General features: G+C 46.7%; 1 protein-coding gene across 1 annotated transcript in view; it reads left to right on the forward strand.

The window, feature by feature from the left end:
* The first annotated feature begins 11325 nt into the window (after positions 1-11325).
* PKD1L2 (polycystin 1 like 2) overlaps positions 11326-26990 on the forward strand; it is a 93986-nt gene continuing 78321 nt past the window's right edge. The window contains 10 exon segments of the mRNA XM_036276055.1: positions 11326-11357; positions 12357-12432; positions 12434-12551; positions 12554-12649; positions 15262-15398; positions 15400-15439; positions 17556-17759; positions 18743-18795; positions 18798-18840; positions 21727-21874. Of these exon segments, the coding sequence (XP_036131948.1) occupies positions 11326-11357; positions 12357-12432; positions 12434-12551; positions 12554-12649; positions 15262-15398; positions 15400-15439; positions 17556-17759; positions 18743-18795; positions 18798-18840; positions 21727-21874 (947 nt within the window).

Genomic DNA, 26990 nt, shown 5'->3' on the forward strand with positions numbered 1-26990 from the left:
TAGAGATCAGAAGACCTGGGTTGGGATCTCAGCCCTGGGATTTAAAAACTTGGTGACATTTGTCACGTGATCCCCCTGAACCTCACTTTGCAAAACAGGATGGCAATACCTATGTCTCAGGGTTTGTTGGTGGGATTATATTGTAATTACAAGGGAAAACATGGCTGTGTTCTCCTTTCTTGTTCATTTTGTGCCTCAAGAAAAGCAGCAGCTTCCAACCATTGAGCTCATTCTCTGAGTCAAGTAAGTGCTTTGCAAAGCACTCTGCATGTACCGGCTCGCTCTGGCCCTTATGTAATCCTGTGGGATGGGTATTCTTAGCATCATTCTGGAGACGAGAAAACTCAGGGAGGATAACTAACTTGCCTTAGGATACACAACTACTAAGAGATCGAATTAGGAAACCAAGCCAGGCAGCCTTACTTCAAAGTACATACTCTGTGACAATTCCACACAGTGCCAGTGCATGAGAGATGCTTGCTAGATTTTTAAGAAATATGTTTTTATTGATTTTAGAGAGAGAGGAAGGGGGGGGAATATTGACCAGATGCCTCCCGAATGCATGCACCCCAACAGGGCATGGAGCCCAAAACCTGAGCATGTGCCCTGACCAGGAATCGAACCTGCATCCTTTTGGTGTACGGGACAACACTCCAACCAATTGAGCCGCACTGGCCAGGGCTGCTTGTTAGATTTTTTTTTTTTTTAATCCTCACCCAAGGATACCTTTCCATTTATCTTCAGATAGAGTAGAAGAGAGAGAAAGAGAGAAACATTGATGTGAGAGAGACACATCGACTGGTTGCCTTCCTCATGACCCCAACCAGGGCCAGGGACCAAACTGCAACCGAGGTACATGCCCTTGACCGGAATCAAACCCAAAACTCTGGTCCGTGGGCCGATGCTCCAACCACCGAGCCACACCAGCCAGGGCTGTTTGCTACACCTTTACTGAATGAAGTATCAGGTGGTTGTGCAGATGGGTGGAGGACCAGGAGAGAGCCAGTCTTGGGTCGATGTCGTTGCCTTGTTACATAATACTGAGGAACCAAGGCAACTCTCTTCATTTAGGTCTCATCTGTACCTTGGGGACAAGTATATAGTGAGATAAGGACTTTTGTTTATACTGGTGATAACATATTGATCATAATGATAGATATCTTAATTTTGTAAGGCGACCACAGCAAAGTACCACAACTGAGTGGCTTAAGCAAAAAATGTATTTACTCACTTTTCTAGGGGCTGGGAAGTCCAAGATCAAGGTGTTGGCAGGGCTGGTTTAGTCGGAGGCCTTTCTCCTTGGCAGGCAGATAGCCGTCTCCTCACCGTGTCCTCACATGGTCCTCTCCCTGGTGTATCTTTGTGTGTCCAAATTTCCTCTTCTTATAAGGACACCAGTCGGATTTGATTAGGGCCCACCCTGATGAACTCATTTGAACTTAATCACCCTTTTATTTTTTAATTTAATTAATTTATTCATGTTACAGATGTTTCTCCTGTTTCCTCCATTGACACGTTCCTCATGTTCCCGCACCTCCCCCCTCCCCCAGCATTGTCGGTGTCCATTGGTTATGTTTATATGCATGAGTTCTTTGGTTTATCTCTTCCCTCCCCCTGGCTCCTGTCCCCTGAAGTTTGTCAGTCTGAACTCTACTTCTATGTTTTTGGGTCTATTTTGTTCATCTCCTTATTTTGTTCACTTAATCACCCTTTTAAAAGTGCTATCGGGCCCTGGCCAGTTTGCTCAGCGGTTAGAGCGTCGGCCTGCGGTCCGGAGAGACCCAGGTTCGGTTCCCGCTAAGGGCACGTACTTCGGTTGCAGTTTGTCCCTGGCCCTGGTTGGTCGTGCGGGTGGCAGCCACTCGATGTGTCCCTTCACGTCGATGTTTCTCTCTCTCTCTCCTTCCTCTCTCTCCCTCCCACTCTATCTGTACAAAAAATGGAAAAATATCCTCGGGTGAGGATAAAAAAAAAAAAAAAAAAAAAAAGTGCTATCGGCCCTGGCCGGGTAGCTCAGTTGGTTAGAGCATCATCCCGATACACCAAGGTTGCAGGTTCAATCCAGAGTCAGGGCACATACAACAATCAACTGAATGCGCTCTTTCTCTCTCTAAAATAAAAAAATCAATCAATAAAAGAAAAGTGCTATCAGTCACATTCTGAGGTACTAGGGCTTAGGGCTTTAACATATGAATCTTGTGGGGACACAGTTCAGCCCATAACAATATCATGAAGGCTCAACAAGGTAATGGAAGATAGTTTGGCCGAAAGTAACAGGGTATCTGCAGAAACCCTGACCGTATGCATTCACCTCAGACATCGAGTCATCTGGGGTCCTGGGCAGTCCGAAGCTCACCTGAGTCGTCTTGCCAGGTTCCATTCCATCTACCACATTGCCATCTGAGAAGGTTGGCTTTTCATCCTTGGGCTTGTTCCGTTTTGCTTATGAATGGCCCCCTTCACTCCAGGAATCCTCCTGACATAGTAACATGCAAAAGCAGGGACCTAGGTGGGACAAAGGAGGCATTTTCTTTTCACATCTCTCTCCTTTTAAGCTGGAGGAAAATCCTTCCCAGAATCCCTTAATTTTCTAGTCTCATTGGCTGAACTGTGTCACATGACCACCCCAGACCAATTCCCGGCAAGGAGGAACAGGAGTGCCCTGATTCCTTGAATCGTGGGTCTCTTCCGGGGCAGCACATGGTCACCTGAATCATATCAGGATTCCATTACCAAGAAAAGAGGAGGGGGTGGCTTGGGCTCGGCACCCTGCAGGCAGTACAGCACCATGCATTCTTACGTTCATTCCTTCATTCCACATGTATTTACTGAGCATCTACTGCATGCTGGAGATGCAGCCGTGAACAAAACCATACTTCTGTGCCTCCTTGGAATTCACACCGACCACATGCCAAGGTCCAGGGATGCAGAGGTGATTAATGAGACTCAGTCTCTGCCTTCCTGGGCTCCTGTTGTGTTCTTTTTGTTTGGGGGCTGAGTCTGCATATCCCAAAGGACATGATGTCCCAGAGGGCTTAGGGGACGGCCTCCATTCTTCCTCTTTGTAAACAGAGATAACAAGCGGCAGCTGCTCTTGCCCCAGAAGCTCTGGCATTGCTCCGAGTCTGCGGACGCCTGACACTGTCTTTAGGTCTTTACTAGCATGGGAAGCATGGGACGAGGGACTTGTCACCAGCAGGAGCAGTCTCCTGGCCCATCCTCCAGCTTCTGATAAATGCCATTCACTGGACACTTGACATGTGCCAAGGACCATGCTAAGTGTCTTATTAGAAGTCTTTTATTTAATCCCTGTAGACCACTGCAAGGGAATCATTAGCAATCTTATTTTTTTATCCTCACCAGAGGACATTTTTGCATTTATCTTCAGATAGAGCAGGAGGGGGTGGGGAGAGAGAAACATTGATGTGAGAGAGACACACCGACTGGCTGCCACCCACACAACCCCAACCGGGACCAGGGATGAACCGCAACCGAGGTACATGCCCTTAGCGGGAACTGAACCCGGGACTCTGGTCTGCAGGCCGATGCTCTAACCACTGAGCAAAACTGGCCAGGGCAGCAATCTTATCTTTCAGACTGAGAGATGTGAAGGAACTTGATCAAGGTCAACAGCTAGTCAGTGCGTCGTCTTCCCCACTGCACAGTAATGCCTCCACCTTTCTGAAGTTGCTGGTTGAGTAGATGTGAGAACAAAAGTGGGTGTTTCACAGACGATTTCTGTAAGGTATTCACTGCCCTAAAGCGGGATGGAAACTGGCCAGTGCGTAAGAGAACAGAGCAATGGGGACGTGAAGGGAACTAACTCGTCTTATACGGGGTTCAGCAGGCCTTCCAAGAGGGCCGGGATGCTCCGGGTGAGCTGGAAGGCTTTGTCTCCCGCTTTCAGAAGGGGGAGGGACGGGCATTCACAGGTGGGTGTCCCCAGCTCGGGATTTGCACACTCCGTATCTGCTGATCCTGGCACGGACCTGGCAAGCACTGTTATTACCGCCCCCCCCCCCCTTTTTTTTTATTGAGGAAGCAACTGGAGTTTGATGAGGTTGTGCCCCTGGGCCAGAGATCACACAACATGTGGCAGGGGTGGAAGATTTGAACTGTGGGATCCTCTTACTTCATAACTTGGGGGAAGGATTGGGGAAGAGGAGGCTACCCTTCCCTGAGGCCACTTATTCTACTATGTGTGGCGCCCATAACACAGCCAGGAGGTGAAGCAGTAAGAGCTGAATTAAAAAAGAAACATGTTTGTGCTATAAAAAACAACAACAGCCTTATCTGACAATCCTGTAGCTCCTATTACAAAGTTATTGCCTAAAATGAGTTAATATTTCCCTATCGGAGATAAAAGTCATCATATCTAAATTCCTTTGCAGTTTTCTAATTAAGTTAGCTTCTGAATTGTACCTTTAATTAGCCAGGGTGATACGTTGAGTTGATAACGTGGAAATCTTGGATAGCAAGGTTCAAAGTGACAGTCAAAGTCCCAGCAAAGGTGGCGGCGGCTGCCTCACTGCGGGAGCAGCACCGGGGCGAGCTCCAGAAAGAAGCCCACCCTCCAAGGCCTGCTGGGGAGCAGGCGGCAGGGAGTGGGGGCAGAGCTGCCCCAGGACTCCTGGAGGGGACACTGCACCGCTGAAGAAAGGACCACACGTTGGGCAATTCACATGTAAGAGCGTTCATTAATTCCACCAAGTCCTGCTGGACAGTGAGACCGTGTCATATGGGGTATGAGAGATTAAAAAAATGGGAAATCATAGCTCCTGATCTCAATGAGCTCAGAGACTAACAAGCGAGAAAGGAATGAAAATAATAATAGTAATAGTAGTAATAATAATAATGATAATAACAATAAGCTACTCTTGGGAGGTAGAAATAGTAAGACTGAAATACTGTTAGAAGAGGAAGTGCCTTCTAATGAATAAACTGGAAGACTTCAATTTCCCACCATGAATTCAGTGCCCAATCGGGCTGGACAAAAAATTCAATTTAAATAATCACTACTAGGTTATAGCCTGGACTGTAGTCCTGACATTTCTACTGCCTAAATAATCTTTCGGATTGTTCCTCTCTCCTCCAGCTCCCCAGCCACCGTCCTCACTATTGTTTGCCTCTTGGGAGCAGCCTCCTCGTGGGTCTCCCTATCTTCAGTTCTAACCCCTCCAATCTACCTTCCCTGCTGCCACTAGGTGACCTGGCTGAAATTCAACCCTGATCATGTCACTCTCCTGTTTAAAATTCAGAGTTTATAAGATCCGGAAACAGTCCAAGTGTCTATCAATACATGAGTGGATAAAAAAGCTGTGGTACATATATACAATGGAATACTATGCAGCTGTAAGAAAGAAAGATCTCTTGCCCTGGTCAGTTTGGCTCAATGGTTGGAGCATTGGCCTGTGGTCTAGAGAGACCCAGGTTTGGTTCCCGCTAGGGGCACATACCTCAGTTGCAGTTTGTCCCCGGCCCTTGTTGGATCCTGCAGGTGGCAACCAATCGATGTGTCCCTTTCACATCGATGTTTCTCTCTCTCTCTCTCCTTCCTACTCTATCTGAACAAAAAATGGGAAAATGTCCTCGGGTGAGGATAAAAAAGAAAGAAAGAAAGAAAGAAAGAAAGAAAGAAAGAAAGAAAGATCTCTTATCCTTTGAGGCGACATGGAGGGACCTGGAGAGTATTATGCTAAGCGAAATAAGCCAATCAGAGAAAGACAAATACCACATGATCTCACTTATTTGTGGAATATAATGCACAAGGAGGGCTGATGAATGAAATAGACCCAGAGACATAGAAAGATGTACGGTTCAGACTGACAATCCTCAGAGGAGGGGGCAGGGGGAGGGATGAGATAAACCAAAGAACTTATATGCGTGTATGCGTAACCAATAGACATAGACAACAATGCTTGGGGGTGGGGGTGGGGGATCGAGAGGGGGTGTCTGGGAGGAAAAAGAAGAAACATCTGTAACAAAAATTAATTAATTTTTAAAAAGGTAAAATTCAGAGCTTAGCACAGTGCCTGGCACATGGGCTCACCGCGCTACATCACGTTGTTATGAGTTTCCTGGGGCTGCCATTGCAAAGGACCACAAACTCAGTGGGAACGGACCTGTCTAAGGCTGGGCTCCCCAGAACCAGACCCCAAGACAAGGATTCAGATGCAAGCGGTTTATTCGGGAGGTGAACCCAGGAAAGACCAGCAGCAGAGTGGGAAGGAAACCAGGGAGGGAAGACATTGGGTACATTGGCAAGGCCCCTACCATCACGGGCAACCAAAGCTGTCCGGCTGGGGGACCCTGGAGGCGACGTGAACGGATGTGAACGGGTTGCAGAGTTACTATAAGGGGGTTGGGGGATCGGTCCACCAACTCTGTTCCAAGGGTGAGAGGTTCTCCTGACAGGCGTTAACTTCCAGGCACTTACATCCTGCCCCTGGTGTGCAGAGGGAGGCAAAGAGCAGCCAGGTGCTCGCATTTAGAAGCCTTACCTGGTAAATGTGCCGGGTAAGGTGGGACATTGTGACACCCCTCAGGAGGTAACTCACCCCAGGCTAACGGGTAAGTGCAAGAAGATGTTCCGTGTTGACTAGAATAGCAAAACCACACGTGACAAACAAATGACAAAAATACACACAAAATAGGCCTGGCCGGTTTGGCTCAGTAGTTAGAGTGTCGGCCCGCGGACCAGAGTCCCGTGTTCGGCTCCCGCTAAAGGCATGTACCTCGGTTGCAGTTTGTCCCCGGCCCTGTTGGGGTTGTGTGGGTGGCAGCCAGTTGATGTGTCTCTCTCACATCGATGTTTCTCTCTCTCTTCCTTCCTCTTCCTTTCCTGCTTTATCTGAAGATAAGTGCAAAAATGTCCTCAAGTGAGGATAAAAAAGTAATAAATAAGTAAATAAATAAAGCACACACAAAATATCTAGCCACAGGGGGATGGTTTAGTAACGTCCATTTAGAGAAAGGAGATAGAGCTACCACACCATGCCAATGTCAAAGCCCTTGAACAATGCAGAAAAGCTTACCGTCGAATGCTAAGCGGGAAATGCAGGATGCAATACAAACTAATTATACGTACACTAAGGTTATGCCCAGGTAATCACCTGTCTTCAAGGCAAGAAGCATTCTAAGGAACCACAAAGAAATGGAAATGCATTAAGGTCACAGCGTCATGAGAATTCTTCTGCTATGTTGTCATTTTAGTCGAATGGAGAGCAAAGATTTACTGTGACTAATTAAAAACACCAGTTCACATAGAGCGATGTGATCCTCCCATCCCCCCCCCCTCCCCTGCTGCCATTTCCTGCAACTGCTCCCAAATAAACTGTTGGTGCTTGAATTCTTGTCTCATTAGCTTTGGAGGGAACCCAACCTAAAGGGGCCTATTCACAGGACTGGGGTGTCTGGGCCACAGGGCGTGAACATCCTTACGGTTCTTTTCATGGTTCTACTTAAACCAAATTCCTTCTCTGTTTTCATTTGCTGATCCTGAAAATCGGGATTTGGAGGCTCAGACAGCTGTATCAGATCATTGGAAACATGCTCACCCACGTCCAGCCATGTCCTGCTTCCTTTCTGCACATATACAGAGGTTCAGGCACTGTGGGAGTTGACATCATCAAGAAGGATTCCGTGCCCAGGAGTCTGCATTTTGTCAGAATGTAAAATGGAATTTAGCCTGCAGATTTGCAAGTTCCTTTATCAAATGTCTCCAAGCATGCCCCATCAGTGACATAAACTAAGCCTTTACCCAGAAGATATCTTATCTCTGTGTGATAATAGTTTTCTGATAGAAGTCATTGGCTCCCACAGATAAGAAACCAGCTCTGCCCAGCCTGTGAGTCAGCACTGACATGGAATCCTGCCCTGGGCTCTGTCTTACAGGCGAAGAGGGGGCAAGAGTCAGCCCCAGGGACCTGGACGCCGGGGCAGGCTGGCAATGTTCATTGCGTCCTACTATGTGCCAGCCATGGGCTAGAGCGTTTAGCAGACATTATTTCTTCCCCTCAAAAATCTCACAGATAAGACAACTCAAATGTCCATCGGTGGACGAATGGATGAACAGAATGTGGTTTATTCACACCATGGATAGAATCTGGCCATAAAAAGGAGTGAAGTGCTGATAGGTGCTCCAATACATGCGAACCTTGAAAACATTATGCTGAGTCAAGGAAATAGACACAAAGGTCACATACTGCATGATTCCATCTATGTGAAATGTCCAGAATAAGTAAATCCATAGAGGTAGAGAATAGTGATCTCCAGGGTCTGAGGGGAGAAGAGGGGGTAGGCAGGAAGAACAACAAAAACCCAACAACAAAAATGACTGATAGCAGAGCAAGGTAATCACTTAAAATCAAATATTCTCTAAACTCTGTGTTCTGGAAACTCTGCCATGAGAAACTGTTTACCTGACACTCTTTGCTGAAGGTTCCCGGGTCCCAGCACGTCATACAGCTCCCTTCTCCAGCCTCGAATCATTAGCTTCTTATGTAGATCTCTCATCCAGTGTTGTGGTTTTTTATTTTTATTATTTATTTATTTTTTATCCTCACCTGAGGACATTTTTTCCATATTTTGTTCAGATAGAGTGGGAGGGGGAGAGAGAGAGAGAGAAACATCGACGTGAAAGGGACACATCGAGTGGCTGCCACCCGCACAACCCAATCAGGGCCGGGGACAAATTGCAACCAAGGTATATGCCCTTAGCGGGAACTGAACCCGGGTCTCTCTGGACCGCAGGCCGATGTCTAACTGCTGAGCCAAACCGGCCAGGGCGGTGTTGTTGTTTTTTATAAAGTATGACCTTGGTGTCTCCCCTATCCCAACTCAAATGGCTTATGTAGGTATTTTCCTAAAAAAAAAAGTATCCAGAAGAACTCTGGGACTAGTAGTTAAAACAATGTTTCTCACCACTAAAGTAACAGTAATTCTGGCAACTTGAATTAACTTGGGAAGTTACCAAGAACAGCAAACATCACTCAGGAAGGAAAACAAAGGTTGGAAGGTATTCGTTCTGGAAAACCCTTCATTCAGTTATTCCTCTATAAACTTTTATTGAGTGTCCTCCCAAAATAAACACAAAGGAATGAATCATGCTACAAGACGGGTGAAATTTGAAGTGAAAGGAGCCAGTCACAAAAAAGTCATCCTCATAGTGTAGGATGTCATTTACATGCAATGTCCAGAATAGACAAATCCGCAAAAACAGAAAGTAGATTAATGGCTGTCAGGTGCTGGGAGGCGGAGGAAATGGGTGTGAAGGCTAATGGATTTCCTTTTGGTGTGATGAAAATGTTCTAAAATGGATCTGTCGTGAGGGTCGTACAACCTCGTGAATGTGCTGAAGAACATTGAGTTGCATACTTTAAGTGGGTGAATTGTTTGGCATGTGAATTATATTTCAGTAAAGCTTTGATTTTAAAAAAAAGAAAAGAAAAACAAAATTCAGAGGAGAGAAGCTTATTGTATGAGGCAAGTTCTACCGAGTTCATGAAGGAAGAGATTCGAGCTGAATCTTGAAGGTGATCAGGGAGGGACTAGAGGGACGAGGTTCCTGGACTAGGGGACAACACTGGCGCACACAGAGGTTGAGGAAAGGTCACCAGCAACTGACTAAGATAGTTAGGAAGAGCCATGACTTTGAGCTTGTGGAGGGGAGTAGGGATGATGGGCCCATGAGATTTTATAAAAAATAATTTATTATTATTATTATTTAAAATAAGTTCTTACTGATTTTTTTGAGAGAGAGAAGAAGGGAGAGAGAAAAACATCGATGTGAGAGAGATACATCGATCAGGTGCCTCCTGCATGCCCCCCACTGGGGATGGAGCCTGAAACCCAGGCATATGCCTTGAGCAGGAATCAAACTGGGACCTCTCAGTCCAAGGGATGCTGCTCAATCCACTGAGACACACCAGCTGGGAAATAATTTATTATTTTGAACAGGTAATACATTCACACGACACAAAATAGAAACATTTTTAAAAGGTGGCTAATGAAACACAGGTTTGTTCCCTTCTCTATCTCGCACCCACCTAGTCCCCCTCCCCAGGCACTGTTACCAGTCTCTATGTCTTTTGTGAGATGTTATACACACAGATAAATATTCATCTGTTTTTATGTAAATGGCATTAGACCATCAACAATGTCTCGTACTTTGCGTTTAATGTTAGCAAAACTCTTAGAGATCCTTCCAAATTTGTATACAAAGAATTTGTTCATTTTTTTTTTTTCTAGTGGGTATGTAGGATGTACCACATTTTTTTTAAACCAATTTCCTATCAATGGACATTTAAGTTGTTTCCAATTTTTCCTTCTTAAAAAATTCTTCAATAAGCCCTGGCCGGTTTGGCTCAGCGGTTAGAGCGTCGGCCTGCGGTACGGAGAGACCCGGGTTCGGTTCCCGCTAAGGGCACGTACTTTGGTTGCAGTTTGTCCCCAGCCCTGGTTGGTCGTGCGGGTGGCAGCCACTCGATGTGTCCCTTTCACGTCGATGTTTCTCTCTCTCTCTCTCCCTCCCACTCTATCTGTACAAAAAATGGAAAAAATGTCCTCAGGTGAGGATAAAAAAAAAAAAAAAATTCTTCAATAAATAACCTTATACATATGCCACTTCACATACGTATGAATTTAACTGTAGGTGAGATTCCTAGAAGTGGAATTGCTACATTACAGAGCTAGTGCTTTTTATTTATTATTATTATTATTTTTAATCCTCACCCAAGGATATTTTTCCACTTATCTTCAGATAGAGAGGGAGGTGGGGGGAGAGAGAGAGAGAGAAACATCGATGTGAGAGAGACACATCAATTGGCTGCCTCCCACATGACCTCGACCAGGGCCAGGGACCGAACCGCAACCCAGGTCTGTGCCCTTGACCAGAATCGAACCTGAGATTCTTTGGTCCGCAGGTCGACGCTCCAACCACTGAGCCACACCAGCTGGGGCAGAGCTTGTGCTTTTAAATTTTTTTCCAGAGTTCAGGTTTAGTCAAAAAGACCAAAGCCCGTATCATCACCAGACTCCTCAGATCCTTCTTTCTTTGCCTCCACTTTCTTCTGCTCAGCCGGGGCAGCTGTGGTGGAGGGCAGGACCATCGGCTGGGGCGGCGCCCGCTGCTGGGGCAGGTCTGCCAGCCTCCACGTTCCAGATGAGGCTCCCGATGTTGACACTGGCCAGAGCCTTTGAAAACTCGCTGAGACAGAAAGGTTCACGTTTATTTACACCAGCTGCTTTAGTGAGGGCACCGTGACCATCCTCACTGTTGTGCGGGAAGTGGTCTGATAGATGTAGGTGAGATCTGAGACCGGGGTCATGGTGTGGGCAGGCACGGTGCTGGTTGCCGGGTGACGTAAGGACCTTGCCCCAGCACGGCCTTCGCTTCTTAGGAAGAACCCAGCTCATTACTAGCAAATGGGGACAGGGACTTAAATTGTGATAGATATTGTCCCATGGCCCACAGTAGAGGTTGTACCCATTTATTCTCCCTTTAGCATAGGGTAAGAGAGACTGGTTCCCCACATTTCTGGGGATGTGTTTGGAAATATCGTCAGGGACCAGTTCATACAGAGCCTTGTGTACTAAGCCAAGAAGTCTGAACTTGACCCGTAGACCATGGGCACCCAATGGAGGGTTTAGACACAGGATGAGGATTACCAGCTTTGAAGTTTTTAAACCTTATTTTCCTAACATTAAATAATGTTATGTAACATAAATAATGTAACATAAACATTAAAAATATCTAGGATATTTTTATTCTCTAACAGACATGAGTGGTAATCTGATGAATCAGAGGCGGGGTGGGAACCTCTGTTAGGATCTAAGCCACGCTGGAGAGAACGTGATTATCATTTAGGCACAGCGGCTATTCTAGACAATAAGATTAGATATGAGTGCAACCGGCTTTTCTTCTTCTTCTTCTTTTTTTTTTTTTACAATCCCACAACTCTAAATTTCCTGCCATTTTCCTTTTATCATGTACTTCCCACATGCTGACGGCTTCTAATGAATCATTTGGCCTTCAAGAGTGACGACATAAAACCAATAGCCGGGAATGTTTATCGGAAGCTAACAGTAGACCGAAGGACAAGAAGACCGGTGGGCAGCAGCTTTCTCTTTCTCTAGAAGACCATTTCGCAAACTAATTGTGTTTGGAACTGGCATTGAACAAAGAGCTGGGGGGAAACAGCAGCCACATTTGTCCCGAGCCATGGCTTCTTATACAAGCGGTAGTCATATTGTTGGATGCAAAGACAGATGGAAGAGGGATGGCAGATGGTTATAAAGGCAACAGCATAGGAAGGACTGAGAGCCGGCTCCATCCAGACACCCCAGTGGGGGTTCAGGACCAGTGCAGCAGGCAGGGTCCTCCTGGGGCTCGCGCTGAGCTTCATGGCCACTACTGCTGAGCCCGAGGGGGGACAGCTTTTGCTCTAAGAGCCAAGTGGCTTTCAGAGACCCTTGCTATGAATTTGTGCCTTTTGGCCGCTCTTATTGTGGTGCCCAGAACTGGTGTGAGGGGCAAGGAGGCCATTTGGTCTTTGTCAGGATGAAGGCACCCAGCGGTTTCTACAGAAGCACCTCTCTCAGGACAGGGAATGGTGGGTTGGACCCACAGGGAATTCGGCTCAGAATGGTAGGTGCTGCAGGAGGTATGTGCTGAGACAACTGTTATACGGGAGCTTGTGGCTGCAATTCTCAGCCTTGCTCTCTACCCAGAGTTCCATAAAACAAATTGATATGTCCCATGCTCATGGTAAGGAAACCCTCCTCTGGTTGTTTTGTGGATCGAATAAAATAATCCATGCACAGAATCTGGCACATGGTTGACATTCTAGAAACTTGCACTGCTTGGCACCTGCTTAATAATAATATCATCTATGAATTCTTTGATATCTATGAGTCCAGCACTATCCTGAGTGCTTCATGGCCATTATTACGCTGAATCCTCATGATAACTGATAATATATTATTGTTGTTTTCTCTACTTTACAGGTGAGAAAACTGAGTCTTAGGAAATAATTAGTAAGCTATTTTCAAAGCACCTCCACATGTCTTTTACCCCCCACCCCCACCCCTTTGCTATGAGACTGAAGCAGGTCAAGTGCTTAGCATGGCTCAATTCACATTGGACAGTCTCACTTTAATGGTTCTCCTGGGAACTCTCTCTTACCATTTACTCTGGGAGGGCTCCTACCCTCAACCCCAGCACAGCCAGGAGAGTCCTATGCACCTGTAGGACCCTTTTGGCATGATTTTAGTTCTTTAGGTGTCTTCTCCACAGACAATAAGCTCTTCAAGGGGAGGAGCCACATTCTGGTCAATTTCCCCACTAGTGCATGTACATATCAAAGAATAGACAAACAAACGTTCATATTTAACTTGGACACCTGCCCCATGAGTTAGGCATTGCTACTCTTATTTTATGGGTGAGGAAATAAGTCCAGAGAGAGGAGCTGCCTTGCCCAAGGTGACACCTCTAGGGACGGGCAGTGAGGTCCCGAGCCAGTGCCTGCCGCCTCAAACTGCTCTGTGGAAGCTATTGGGTTTTAGAAAAGAAAAACTTTGCCCCGCTAGTGTGGCTCAGTGGTTGAGCGTCGACCCATGCACCAAGAGGTCACCGGTTGGATTCCCAGTCAGGGCACATGCCCAGGTTGTGGGCCAAATCCCCAGTGGGGGGCATGCAGGAGGCGGCCAATCAATGTTCTCTCTCATTGATGTTTCTATCTCTCTCTCCCTCTCACTTCCTCTCTCTCTAAAATGAATAAAGAAAAAAAATAAGTTGAGAAAAGAAAAACTTTCTCTGGGATCAGTGCCCAGAGAAATATACCAGAGTGAATGGAAAGGCTTTAATAGAGGGGCAGACAGGAAGCTCATTTGGGAGGCTCACAAACAGATGCAAATTCTGCAGTGTGTCTTCAGGTACTATCTCTCGAATGGTTTTTTACTTTGCAGATGCAGCCATTTGTGGGTTCCTGTATATTTGATGTCCATGCATATGCACTTAAAGGAGTCGGGTCTATTTAAAATCTTCAGGGGATACTGCATAGCTTTACAGAAAATGAAGTAGATCTGAGTAGGCTGATAGGTAACAACTTTCAATATATAATGTAATGTTATTTAAGAAGCAAGAGACAGGGTGCTGTGTGCCATATGATGCCATTGGAGTGTATAGATTTCAGACACGTATGGGTGCTGATACATGGATAAAACTCAGCCTGGAACAACTCGCAAGATACATAACAATAATGGGAGTGGTCCAGAGGTTGGGAAAGGAAAGATGCTTTTATTTTATACCCTTTTTACTCTTTAAATATATATATGTATATATATTTTTAATCCTCACCCAAGGATATTTTTCTATTTATGTTCAGATGGGGGGGTGGAGACATCACTGTGAGAGAGACACATCGATGGGTTGCCTCCTGCATGACTCTACATATTTTTAAGCACTTGTATGGACTTCTTTTAAAAATTAATAAATACGTTTTTGAGTCTTCACAGTAAATATTTTATAGCTTGTGTTTTCTAGATCTCTAATGTCCTTTTTTGTTGTTGTTAATCCTCACTGGAGGATATTTTTTCCCATTGATTTTTGGAGATAGTGGAAAGGAAGGGGTAGGGGGAGAGACAGAGAGACATTGATGTGAGAGAGACACATTGCCACCCACATGCCCCCCCACAGGGGCCAGGATGAAACCTGCAACCCTCTGGTGCGTGGGCTGATGCTCTAACCACTTAGCAGTGCTGCCCAGGGCTAGATGTCTAATGTCCTTGAATGCCTCTGTACACACACACACACACACACACACACACACACACACACACGATTTCTTCGAGTAGCATCATTGGGTTCAAGGCTCTGAAGAGTCCTGAAGTAAGGACAACTACTTACACTGTAGCTCAGCAGTGCCCAGATGTCTTTGACAAGGGCCCCTTTTCTGTGTGAAATGCCTTTTAACACCCCAGGGCACACTTCTGTGCTCTTCCTGAGGTTATGGTTAGATGGAGCTGAAAGCATCATTTACTTAGACCGCCTTGTACAGGCTCTCCAACGTGGGATCCCCGTGTTTAGGTCCAGTTCTTATGTTTGGGTGTTGGACGACAACGGCTAGGAAATGCCCCTTTGCTGGCAAGGGAAAGAGAGCCCTTCAGACTGTGAGCACCTACTGTACACAAGGAGCTGAGCTGGGGCAAGTCTTGTACATAAAAAGGATCAGAAGAACATTTCCAAATCCTGGTGGTCTTGTCCTGTCCCAGGGCTGGGGATCTGGCTGGACCCCTCAAATGTGAACTACAGTAACTGGCACAGAGGACAGGCCTCTGCTGCTCCCGACACCTGTGGCTACATCGGGAGAGACCCCTCTTCCAGGTGGGGTGCCTCAGACAGCTGCCTGCACGCAGTCGTTAGCCTGCATCTGCGAGTTTGGTGAGCTGACCTCTGTGGTGGGGTCTACTTCCTTCCGCCTGTCTCTTTCTGTCTCTCTGTCCGTGTCTCTGTCCCTACCTCTGTCTCTCTGTCTCTATCTCTGCTGTCTATCCCTATGTGTTGGTATCATTTAGCCTCTGTCTCTCTGCTTCCATCTCTGTCTCCCTGTTTCTCTCTGTGTGTCTCTAAATGCCTGCCTGTCTCTATGTGGTGCTCAGTCTCTCTGTGTCTCACTCCGTCTCCGTAGCTCATATCCCCACTCTTCCTGTCCACTTACCTGCCTATTCGTCTTCCTTGTCTCTCTCTGTCTTTCTTCCTCCTATTCCTGAATCCAGGGGGAAATGCTCACTCACCCTTGACTCCTGCTCCCTGGCCAGCCTGCATTTGATCCCCCCCATGCCCACATCCCACCAACTCCCAAGTGCTCTTCTCTGTGCCCCTTCTAACTGCTGCCCATATCTGACTCCCAGTGCAGGCCCTGGGGACAAGAGCCCCTGCACGAGTGGGCGTGGCTGCACACCAGGTCCTGCCCACTAGGTGGAGACTGGCCCTGGGGCCTGGTCTTGGAGCTGGGCCTCCTCCTGGTCCCCTGACCCACAGCCAGTCTTGATAGAAGCTTCTGGGCTTCCTGGGTCCGGCCCCTCCCTGGCTCTACGCTCCTGGCTCCCAGGCCGTCCTGGGTTTGGACACCTACAGGAGGCCCTGCTCTGGTCCTCCCCGCCCCAGCTTTAAGTGGGCACACCGGCTTGCCTCCCCCCGCCTGACCGCGCCAAGAAATCTGGACGCGCCCGTGAATCCCTCCCTGGTCTGTGCATTACACAGCTTCCTTCTTTTTATCACAGCCCCTTAAGTCCCTGCTCCCTCCGCCACCCCCAACATCGCCACCCCAACATCGAGCCTGTGTCTCAGACTGTCAGGGTTTTGGAGCCCTGGCGTGAGGTCACACTATGAAGAACTAATGAGCATCAAGCAGAAGTTCCCGTGCTGAGCCGGGCGCGCCATGTACATTTATTCACCGTAACAGAAGTCCCTCCACCGTTCTATTGTAGGCCTATTGTAAAGCTAAGGAAAGTGGGGCTCAGAAAGGGTAAGTCCCTTGTCCAAGGCCACGCAGCTGGGAAGTGACCGAGATGCGACCTGAACCTTGCCGATGGTCAGAGAGAGAACCTGGAAAATGCCACAATGCTGGCTTTGAAGATGGAGGAAGGGGCCGCGGTCCAAGGGATGCAGGTGGCCTCTAGAAGTTGGATGAGGCAGGAAACAGATTCTCCCCTGGAGCCTTCAGAAGGAACCAGTCCTGCCCACACCTTGATTTTAGCCCATTGGTGGACTTCTGACCTTCATAATTATAATATGATAAATTTGTGCTGTTTTCAGCCACTAAGTTTGTGGCAATTTGTTACAACAACCATAGAAAATGAACACAGATTTGGTTTCAACCCCTGTTCTGTGGCATTCCCACCAGGCAGACAGGCCTGAGTCTGAATTCAGCATTTCCCCCTTCCTGGCTGTGTACAACTGAGCCAGGTCATTCTTTTCCAACAAATTCTTATGAGCATGGACCAGGCGCCAGGAGCAGGGCTGATGTGGGGTTTTTGGCACCGTGACCCCCCTGAGCCCCATGTCCCTAATGGGAGGAATAATAGCTCAGCTCATAGGATTGATTAAAGACTCACTGAAATCACTCATTCATTCAACAAATGCTTGTTTGGCATCTATTCTATCATGTACCAGGCATTGTTTTCAAATAAGGCTCAGCAAAGGTACTTGAAGTAGATAGAATAATAGTTGCCACTTGACTAGCCCATACTCAGAATGCACAAACTCACTTAATCCTCTTAATGACCTTATGGAGGATGGTATAGACTCCCCCTTACACAAAGGAGGCACAGAGAAGCTAAGTAATTTGCAGAGGGTCACACAGCCACTAGATGGTTGGGCTGGGTCTGCCCTGGGCAGTCTATCTCTAAGGAATACTCTCACCCCTGCTGAGTCAGCTTCTGCTGTGTCCTCGCATCTCACAGTCTGACCGCTGAGACTCTTCCACTTCCCATCAACCAGGCACTTGCCCATCCATGACCATAGGCCTCCTAAGTGTCTCCTTATCTTCGTACAGGTGTCGACCAGAGTCTGGCCTGTGAGGGCTTCAATGCCAACATGCACTGTGGCTCGGGGGAGGTCGTCCAGATCCAGGATGCCTTCTGTGGGTGCCAGACTCCCCATTATTGCACCCAGGACTCCGAGCGCCCCTTGGACCTGGAGGAGGAATGCAGCTGGGTCAATGTGCTTTTTTCCCTCTTTATCTTATTTTTTCCTCAAGGTACTATCCATCTTGATGCATATGGAGCTAGTTTGTTTCATCTATGGTATGACTGTGCCACAGTCTGTCTCTTCCTCTGTCGAGAGCTGTGTGGGTTGAGTCTTAGTCCTTGCTACTGTGAATCATGTAGTGTCTCTTGTTCACTTGGGAGACTTTCCCTAGGACCTGTTTTTCTAAATCAGATTATATCTGCCTCTGAGCTGCATTTGCCCCATGGCGATTATTTACTTTCAGGGAATATGGGGGCTCTCTGCACCTCCTGAGGGGTGCAAAGGCCCCAGAAACCTCTGTCGTCCGGGACACAGGGGAGCCCTCTGCTCGCTGCTGCAGTGACTGCTGCATGCAGGGTCCTGTGAAAGCAGGTGGTCTGTGTAAGCCAGGGAGGAACTCAGGGCCCTTCTCTCAGGCTTCTCTGCACTTATTGCATTCATCTGCATAGGCAGGAGAGAGGGGTGTCTGTATCAGCAAGACCCTGAGGTTCTGGCCTGGGCTCTCCACTCCCCTCCCTCCTGCGGGCACCGGGTGCCCTGGTAACCACAGATTTCCTAATCTTGTCCTGTCTTTGCCAGTTCTCAGGGTCTAGATTTCAACGTTAGGCCACTTGACTAGATGCCACGGGACCAGTAGTTCTCAAAGAGGAGTCCCTGGGCCAACAGTGTAACATCACGTGGAAGCTTGCTAGAAAAGCAGATTCTCAAGCTGCCTTCCACATCTACTGACTCACAAACCCTCCAGGGAGTGCTGGTGCAATCTAAAGTTTGAGAACCACTGGGATGGACCCTGAACTGCTTGAGGATAGGGATCCTACTTCTTTCTCCCCCAGTATCTAGCACAGTGCGTGGTCTTCCGTAGACACCAACTGGTACTTGTTGGGCAGATGGTGAGTGAATGAATGAACGCGAGGTCATTCGTCTCTGTCTGAACCTATCCCTTTATGTCCCTCACACTGTTCCTGCTTCTGCTGGGATGTGGGTGTTTCCCAGGACAGTGCCAGGGGCTGCAGGCATGCCAGGTGGCAGCAAACGGGACCTGCGCCTCACCAGGGGCAGCTACCTGTGGGTGCAGTACCAGCGTTGGGAAGGTGAGTCTCCAGCTTGCCGGGCCATGGGAATTCCCTTCTTGTTTCCATGCTAGGTCCAGCCCCCCTTGAAGCAGAGGGAGCAGCCACCCATGGGGGCTCTCTACTGTGTGCTAAGGGACTCCCTAAGCCAACACTGCTGTCATGGGCCTGGTTTAGACTGGGGATAAAGTATTTGAAGGTCCTGTGGCAGAAACAAGCTGTCAAGCCAGAAGTTTAAATGACATATATACTGTTTAGCCCCAGGACCCTTCAATTTAAATTTCATAGGTTGCCTGGCCCGTGTGGCTCAGTGGTTGAGCATGGACCCATGCACCAAGAGGTCACCGGTTTGATTCCCGGTCAGGGCACATGCCCAGGTTGTGGGTCAAATCCCCAGAGGGGGGCATGCAGGAGGCGGCCAATTGATGTTCTCTCTCATTGATGTTTCCATCTCTCTCTCTTTTGCCCTTCCTCTCTCTTTAAAATCAATAAAGAAAATAAAATTTTTAAATAAATTTCATGGGTTGACCCAATAAATATAAGACAAATCCAAGGTTACTTGATTGAAAGGAGTCAAAAGATCTCTCCCCCACGCCACACCCATTCAACCACCGCTCTTCCTTTAGGCTGCCTTTGGAGTACAAATCTTGAAAGCTATAAAAATAGCCCACATTACCACAATTTACAAAAGTTTTATAAATCAAGGAGGAAGAATCCCTCTCTTTAGTTCTACAATCTTATTCCCCGTAACCAAAGCACCATTAACTGTTTAGAATAAATTCTTTCCCGCTTTTAAAAATGTTTTCATAGCTTGGCTTGTGTGGCTCAGTGGATTGGGCGTGGTCCCATGGACTGAGAGGTCCCGTTGGACTCCTGGTCAGGGCACATGCCTGGGTTTCGGGCTCGATCCCCAGTAGGGGGTGTGCAGGAGGCAGGCAATCAATGTTTCTCACATAGATATTTCTATCTTTCCCTTCCTCTCTCTCTAACAATTCAATAAAAATATGTTTTAAAAAATGTTTTCATAGACACGGCTGTGCATGAATTTATATGTGTATATTTTTACAAAAATATAATCATGTAAAATATATTAGTCTATAACTCATTTGTTTCACTTAATTTTATACACACACACACACACACACACACACACACACACACACATCCTGGACATCTCTTCACGTCACTAGCCTATTCTTTTAACGACTGCGTAGTATCCCATCATAAGATTATGTCAAAATCTATTTAACCAGTTCCCCTACTGATAAACATTTAGGTTGCTTCCGATATTTTGTTGTTACGTATCACTCTGCAGCGCCCTCTTATACATTCTTGTGCATGTATCTTGGCATGTGCCTGGGACTGTTTTTAGAGGAGAGATCCCTAGCAGTGGAAAGGCTGAGTCACAGGGTATGTGCATTTTAAACGTTAATAGATATTGATCAGTTACCCTCCAAAATCGCTGTATTGATTTATATTGCCGCTAACAGTGTAGGAGGGGCCGGTTTCCCCTGTGGCTGTGAAACCACATTACGCCCTTTTCCAACACATTAATCGGTCAGAACAGCACCTTCCATTGAGGGCATGTGCAATGATGCAAGGAGCTCTGAAGGGAAAAGATGAGTCAGGGAATGTTGAGGTCCCCAGGGACCATGCAGGGGAGCAGGTACAGGAGCAGGTACAGGAATGGGAGGGTGGGGTGGGAGTCACGTTTTCCCAGGGACATGAGTTTGCTGGACATGCTTGGGTGGAATAACAGTGAGCAAGGTGTCTTACTTCTAACGTCTATTTTCTGGGAAGAGGAGGCCACGTGTCTTGGCGGCACTTTCCATTCGGTGGTTTTGCTAACTGACAAAGAGTGCCCTTGGGTGCTCTGCCAGTCCTGATGTTGCTGTCATTGGGCAGGGGTTGAGTGGGGTCTGGCAACCACACGGTTCAGATTTTCTGCTCCAACTTTGTTTCAGATATCCTGTTTCCTTGTGAATCAGTGTGCTCTGATCACAATCAGGTTCTAATGTGTGAAGGAAGGGACTTTATCTGAAGTCCCCACCCCCGACTATGCCCAGAAGGGCCTAGTTGCATCGTGACTGTCCTCAGTAGTTGTGAATCAGGACCTGGATGAAAGTCTTTTTTATTTGCATTCAGCTTCTTCTCCCTTCCCATTTGTGCTCCGAAATGAAGGATTACGCTGTACAAACTAGCCCAGGGCTGTGTGAAGACCCAGCAAATTCTACCTTTCACCCCATCCTCCGTGCCAACTTTTGAAGCTCAAGGTTTTGTAAAATTTAATGTGCACTTAAATGCCTTGCAATGAATCATCAGCCACCTTAGCCAAGTAGATTTTCTTAAAGGTGCTTTGCCTTTTTGTCTTTGCAAACATTGTAAAATACACTTGGACAACCAATAGAATCCTGGTAAGTAAATTATGGTACATTGTGCAGCTATTAAAAAGAACAGGGCAGCTCTAACTGAATTTATATAGAACAATCTCTAAGATACATTAGGTAAAAGAAATGGAAGGTGTCAGATAATGAATATAGTATGCACCTTTTGTATAAATAGAAAAGTACATACGTGCTTGTGAATGTGTAGATATATCTCTGGAAGGTAACCTGGGAGACTGGTAACAGTGGTTGCCTCTGGAGAGCAGAACGGAGGGGCTTGAGATAGGGCTGTGTGTGTGTGTGTGTGTGGGGGGGGGTATACATTTCAAATTCTGTATCTTGGTCATGTATTACCAATGAACAAAAAATAACACTCAGAAGACCTTTCAAAAGTAAAACTAAAATTTAAAAAACTTTAAAAGCCCCACCTAAAGATGCAGGACAGGTTGATAGAAGAGAGTGGGTTTTAAACATGCAGTTTTGCTCTGCAGTGGCTCATGGTCTTCTGTGTTTTCATCTGCAGGCCTGCAGCTGGCGGTGTCCAATGCGAGTTTCATCTTCGACAACGTCACCATCTCTCTGACGTGGCTCCTCTCTCCCTACATTGGAAACCTGTCCTGTGTAATTAGTATGGGGGATGGCCACACTTTTGATCCCTACTACCTACCCAGGTAAGAGCTTTTAGTCAGGATGTATCAGTCAGTTTTTGCTGTATAACAAAACATCCCCAAACTTACAATACTATATATTATTTGTATTATATATTATTTGGCATGGTTCTTTAAATCAGCGAGGTAGATTTTCTTGTCTGAACTGGCTCAGCTGGGGCTGTGTGGCCTAGAAAGGCCTCACTCACATGTCCAGTGGTCAGCTGCATGTCAGCAAGGGGCATGTGTTTCACCACCCAACAGGCTAGCCTAGGCTCACTTGAGTGGTGGCGGAAGAGTTTCTGGCAGCGAGTGAGAGCAAAGCCCAACGGGCAAGCACCTTTCACATCTACTTGTGTCACATTTTTAATGACCCATTGGCCAAAGCAAGTTTCATGGCCAAGCCCAGATTCAGCAGGTGGAGAAACAGTCTATACACATGTTGATGGAAGAAATGGCAGAGCCGCAGAATGAAGGGGCATACATAGGGCAATGGGAGAAACTGATGCTCACCGGTTTCTCATGGTGGAGCCACGTGAACAGTCGTGGAGAGCTGGGTCCTTTTGGCTGGGTGCTGTGTAGAATCCCTCCTGGGTCATTGTCCGAGGGGTTTGGTAGTGGGGTAAAGAAGGGGCTTACCTAGGTATGGGAATGTTTTTTATTGGTAAGGATGATAAAAATAATCGTAGCGATATAAATGGTCCAGCCAAGCAGTTTTCACAATAATCTCACTAGAACTGTGCTCTCTGATGTCAGAGCCACTCACTATATGAGCTACCGAGCACTTGAAAAGTGGCTGTTCTCCATTAGGTAGGCTGTAAATGTAAACCACACATGAGATTTTCTTTTTCTTTTTTTATCCTCACCCGAGGACATTTTTCCAACTTTTGTACAGATGGAGTGGGAGGGAGAGAGAGGGAAAGAGAGAGAGAGAGAAACATCGACGTGAAAGGGACACATCGAGTGGCTGCCACCCGCACGACCAACCAGGGCCGGGGCCAAACTGCAACCGAAGTACGTGCCCTTAGCGGGAACCGAACCCGGGTCTCTCCGGACCGCAGGCCAATGCTCTAACCGCTGAGCCAAACCGGCCAGGGCCACACATGAGATTTTCAAGACTGAAAATCTCCCCCCAAAATAATGTAAAATATCTCACGAATAATATTTACATTGATTATACATGGAAATGATAGTACATTGGATATATCGAGGTAAAGAAAATAAATTATTGAAACTAATTTCACCTGTTTCTTACTTTTTTCAATGTGGCTATTAGAAAATTTAAAATTACACATGTGGCTCAGACTGTTTGCATTGGATGGTGCTGAGCTAGATAATTATTATCTTGTGTTTTTTGTTTTTTTTTAATTAATCAATTTATTTTTGTTAATAATAACAAAGATCCCCAGAGGATCTTTTCCCATTGATTTTTAGATAGAGTGGGAGGGAGGAACGAAGGGAGGGTGAGAGAGAGAAACCTCGTTTGGTTGCTTCCCGCACGACCCTGATCAGGGCTGGGGATTGAACCTGCAACCCAGTTCGCCTCCTAGTCAAGGTATGTGCCCTTGACTAGGAAGCGAACCCACAACCCTTTGGGCTGAGGGCTGATGTTCTAACCGCTGAGCCAAACCAGCCAGGGCAATTATTATCTTGTTTTTACAAAAGTCAACGGTGTTGCCCAAGCCACGTGGCTAGTGCGGGGCAGGCCTGTGACGTAAGCAGGACCGTCTGGCCTTGAACAGAGCTCAGGCTCTGAGGCCCCTGGTGGCTAACACGGCCCACAGCACTGAAGCCTGAGGGCACGACCCCCCCGCCACATCCTCCAGGAAACGGTTACCTCCCCAACCTGACAATAGCTAAACCCAATTCACAACATTTTAAAGTCCTACCTGGGCCTGGGTGAGCTCCATTCTGCCCAGCAGGAGGGGTGCCCCAGACTGTTTCAGAAAATCCTGTTTCTTCTTTGGATTCTGGGGCTCCTTACAGGGACCCCCAGTTCAACATGGATCTCCATGAAATATGGAGGTATGAGCCTTTCTTCTAACCCCCACATATCTCCAGTTCTGCCCTGTCACATTTATATTGAGGGCTGCCTTGACTGGAGTAAAATGAGAAATTACATGTGAAGATGTTTGAGTAATACAATATGGATGGCATTGTTCTTTAGGTTTCTTTCTACTTGCGACCATTTCATCAATAAATCAATAAATGCTGTTTCACAATCCTTAACCCCCAACTTGTATAGAACTTGAATTTGGCTTAAATCAAAATTCACTGTCTGTAGCCCTGCTAAGACTTTCAGTTGCACCAGGACATTATAGTAATTAACAGTAGTTACAAACTGGAGCCAATGGAACAAAATCCAAATATCTGTCCACTCAGGATGGTGAGTCCAAGTGCGTTTGTCATATTACTTTCTGAATTCTCTGTGTGATTAAATTTTTTATAATCTAAGACAAATAACAATAAGCAATGCTTTACATTTGCAATCCCTCTTGGCATGAGCTCTAAGTGAAAGTGACTGGCATTCTTTTTTTCTCTTTCAGAAGAAATAGATGGTGATACCCTCTGCCATCACCCCACCTGCATAATCAGATTTCCTCTCCTTTAAAGACTTATTAGGCCCTGGCCAGTTTGGCTCAGGGGTTGGAGCGTTGGCCTGTGGTCCAGAGAGACCCAGGTTTGGTTCCCGCTAAGGGCACGTACCTCAGTTGCAGTTTGTCCCCGGCCCTGGTTGGGTCGTGCGGGAGGCAGCCACTCAATGTGTCCCTTTCATGTTAATGTTTCTCTCTCCCTCTTCTTCCCACTCTATCTGAACAAAGAAAAAAAAAAAAAAAAAAGGAAAAATGTCCTCGGGTGAGGATTAAAAAAAAAGATTTATTAGACCTTGAAACTACCCACCCACCTTCTTCTATCATTTTTATTAACACTGGGAAATATATTTCTGATGCTTTCTAATCAGTATTAGCAGCCTCAGCACTCCATTTACAATGCAAAATGGCATGAGTTTTAAGTATACAGAAGTCACATACTCCGTGTGGACGTCACTGTGCTTTTCTTGTATGTGTTTGTACAGACTCCTACTTCTGCTTAGCTCCTTGTTAGGCTAAGACCTAAATCAGACACTCTCTCTCCATTGTAGATAAACAACAGGAGCTGCCTGATGGGGAGAATCCAACCTCCAACAGAAACATCTTTAATACAAGTCAAACGCTTGCTCCTTACAAGCCTCTTCTCGCCTCGCACTGCCCCGTCTCGTGTACATTCGCATGGCAGGCTGTTTTGTTTCTCTGTCTCGGAAAACCATCTACATTTCTGAAATTATGTACCTTACGGAACAATTTGCGTAAAGTGAAATCTGTCCAAGTCCAGGGTTAGTGAACTCAGCGCCTCCGGGGACTGCCATTCTTCTTCCGTCTGTTCAGAGTCACCGACGCGCGGCCAAGTCTGGAGCGGGACTTCCCTGGGAACCGAGTGCACAAGCCAACATAAGCCGTAGGGTGACTTAGATGTAAACAGGCTGTTGGGAGGCACAGAAGAGAGAGAACCCTGTGGAGGATGACGGTCAGAAAGGAGTGTAGAGCCGAAGTCCTTCGTGGGGGACCAGAAATAGGCAGGAACAGAGAATGCAGAGGAAGGGAAGTCATGGATGTGGGGAACTGTGAGCACTGCACTACACCGGGAGCTCAAGGGTATGTGTGGAAAACGAAAGCTGGAAAACTCAAAAGGGGTGTGGTGATGAAGAGTCTTGATGGCTTGATACTTGCCAGTTAAGAGATTGTTTTTAGGAGAGTGTACAGATTAGGCACCAGGAAACAGGCTCTGACTTGGGGTGCAGGAGGTTTCCTGGGGGTACTACGACAGGGCAGGTGGAGAAGTTGGCCTGAGATGTAGTAGCAGCACAGGCCCCACTGACACTGAGCAGCTACTGATGCAGATGTCCCTGGGGAGGGGATGTCACCTTGGGAGAGGTGATTCCCTTTGATTAAGAATTCCTAGAGCCCTGGCCAGTTTGGCTCAGCGGTTAGAGAGTCGGGCTGCGGTCCAGAGAGACCCGGGTTCGGTTCCCACTAAGGGCATGTACCTCAGTTGCAGTTTGTCCCCGGCCCTGGTTGGGTCATGCGGGTGGCAACCACTCGATGTGTCCCTTTCATGTCAAAGTTTCCCTCTCTCTCTCTCTTCCTCACTCTCCCTCCCACTCTATCTGAACAACAACAACAACAAAAGTCCTCAGGTGAGGATAAAAAAAAAAAAAAGAATTCCTAGAGATGGTTCAGCTGTGAGCCCACAGTCTCTATCATGCCAAGATGCTGGGGGTAGGGATGAGGTTGGGGGAGCAGGCCTCGGTCTTGATGGGTGGAATCTGGGTGACATGCCACCACATCCACTACAAAGGATATACAAGAATCTTTAGATCACGGAGTTATATGATCTATATGATCTGTGGTTATTAGTACTGCTGGTTTAACTAATACTCACTGGGTAATTAAAGGAGTAAATGGAACTACAATGAGTAACTGGTATAGAGTTGATTCTAAAAAATGGGTAATTGTTGCTATTATATCAATATTACATAAAAGCATATACTACTTTTATTTAATGGGCTAAGTGCATAAATGGCGTCCTATTATACAAAAAGCTACACTATTTTAGTCTCTTACATGCCAGATACCCACTCAGTCATGGTATCACTTAAACCTTACAACCCAGCCAGGAATAGCTCTCGCCTCACTTTATGGACAGGGGCACTGAGGCGCAGAGAGGTTAACTGAGTCATTAGGTTGTGCAGGTAACCCTTTCCATTCCGGCACACTGCCCGTTTTGGTCAGATGGCTTCGCCCACCAGGCTGGCTGGTGATCTGTGAGCGACATAAGCAGAATGACACAGACTATGGTGTTCTTAACAATTGGACATTATAAATGAAAACCAAAAATGTGAGCTTTCTTCTCCACTTTCTTTTTAAGTTGCATCCCATTAATGTCAAACATCAATGCAGTGTATACAAATCAGTGAGTGACAGAGTCTTGAACCAATTTTTAAAGTTTTTATTGAAGCATAATATACGTACAGGGAAGTGCTAAAAAGATACAGATCAAGTCGTTTTTACACAATGAACACACCCATGTAACGAGCACCCAG

This window comes from Molossus molossus, unplaced genomic scaffold, assembly GCF_014108415.1.
Source record: "Molossus molossus isolate mMolMol1 unplaced genomic scaffold, mMolMol1.p scaffold_m16_p_21, whole genome shotgun sequence".
Taxonomy (NCBI): Eukaryota; Metazoa; Chordata; class Mammalia; order Chiroptera; family Molossidae; genus Molossus; species Molossus molossus.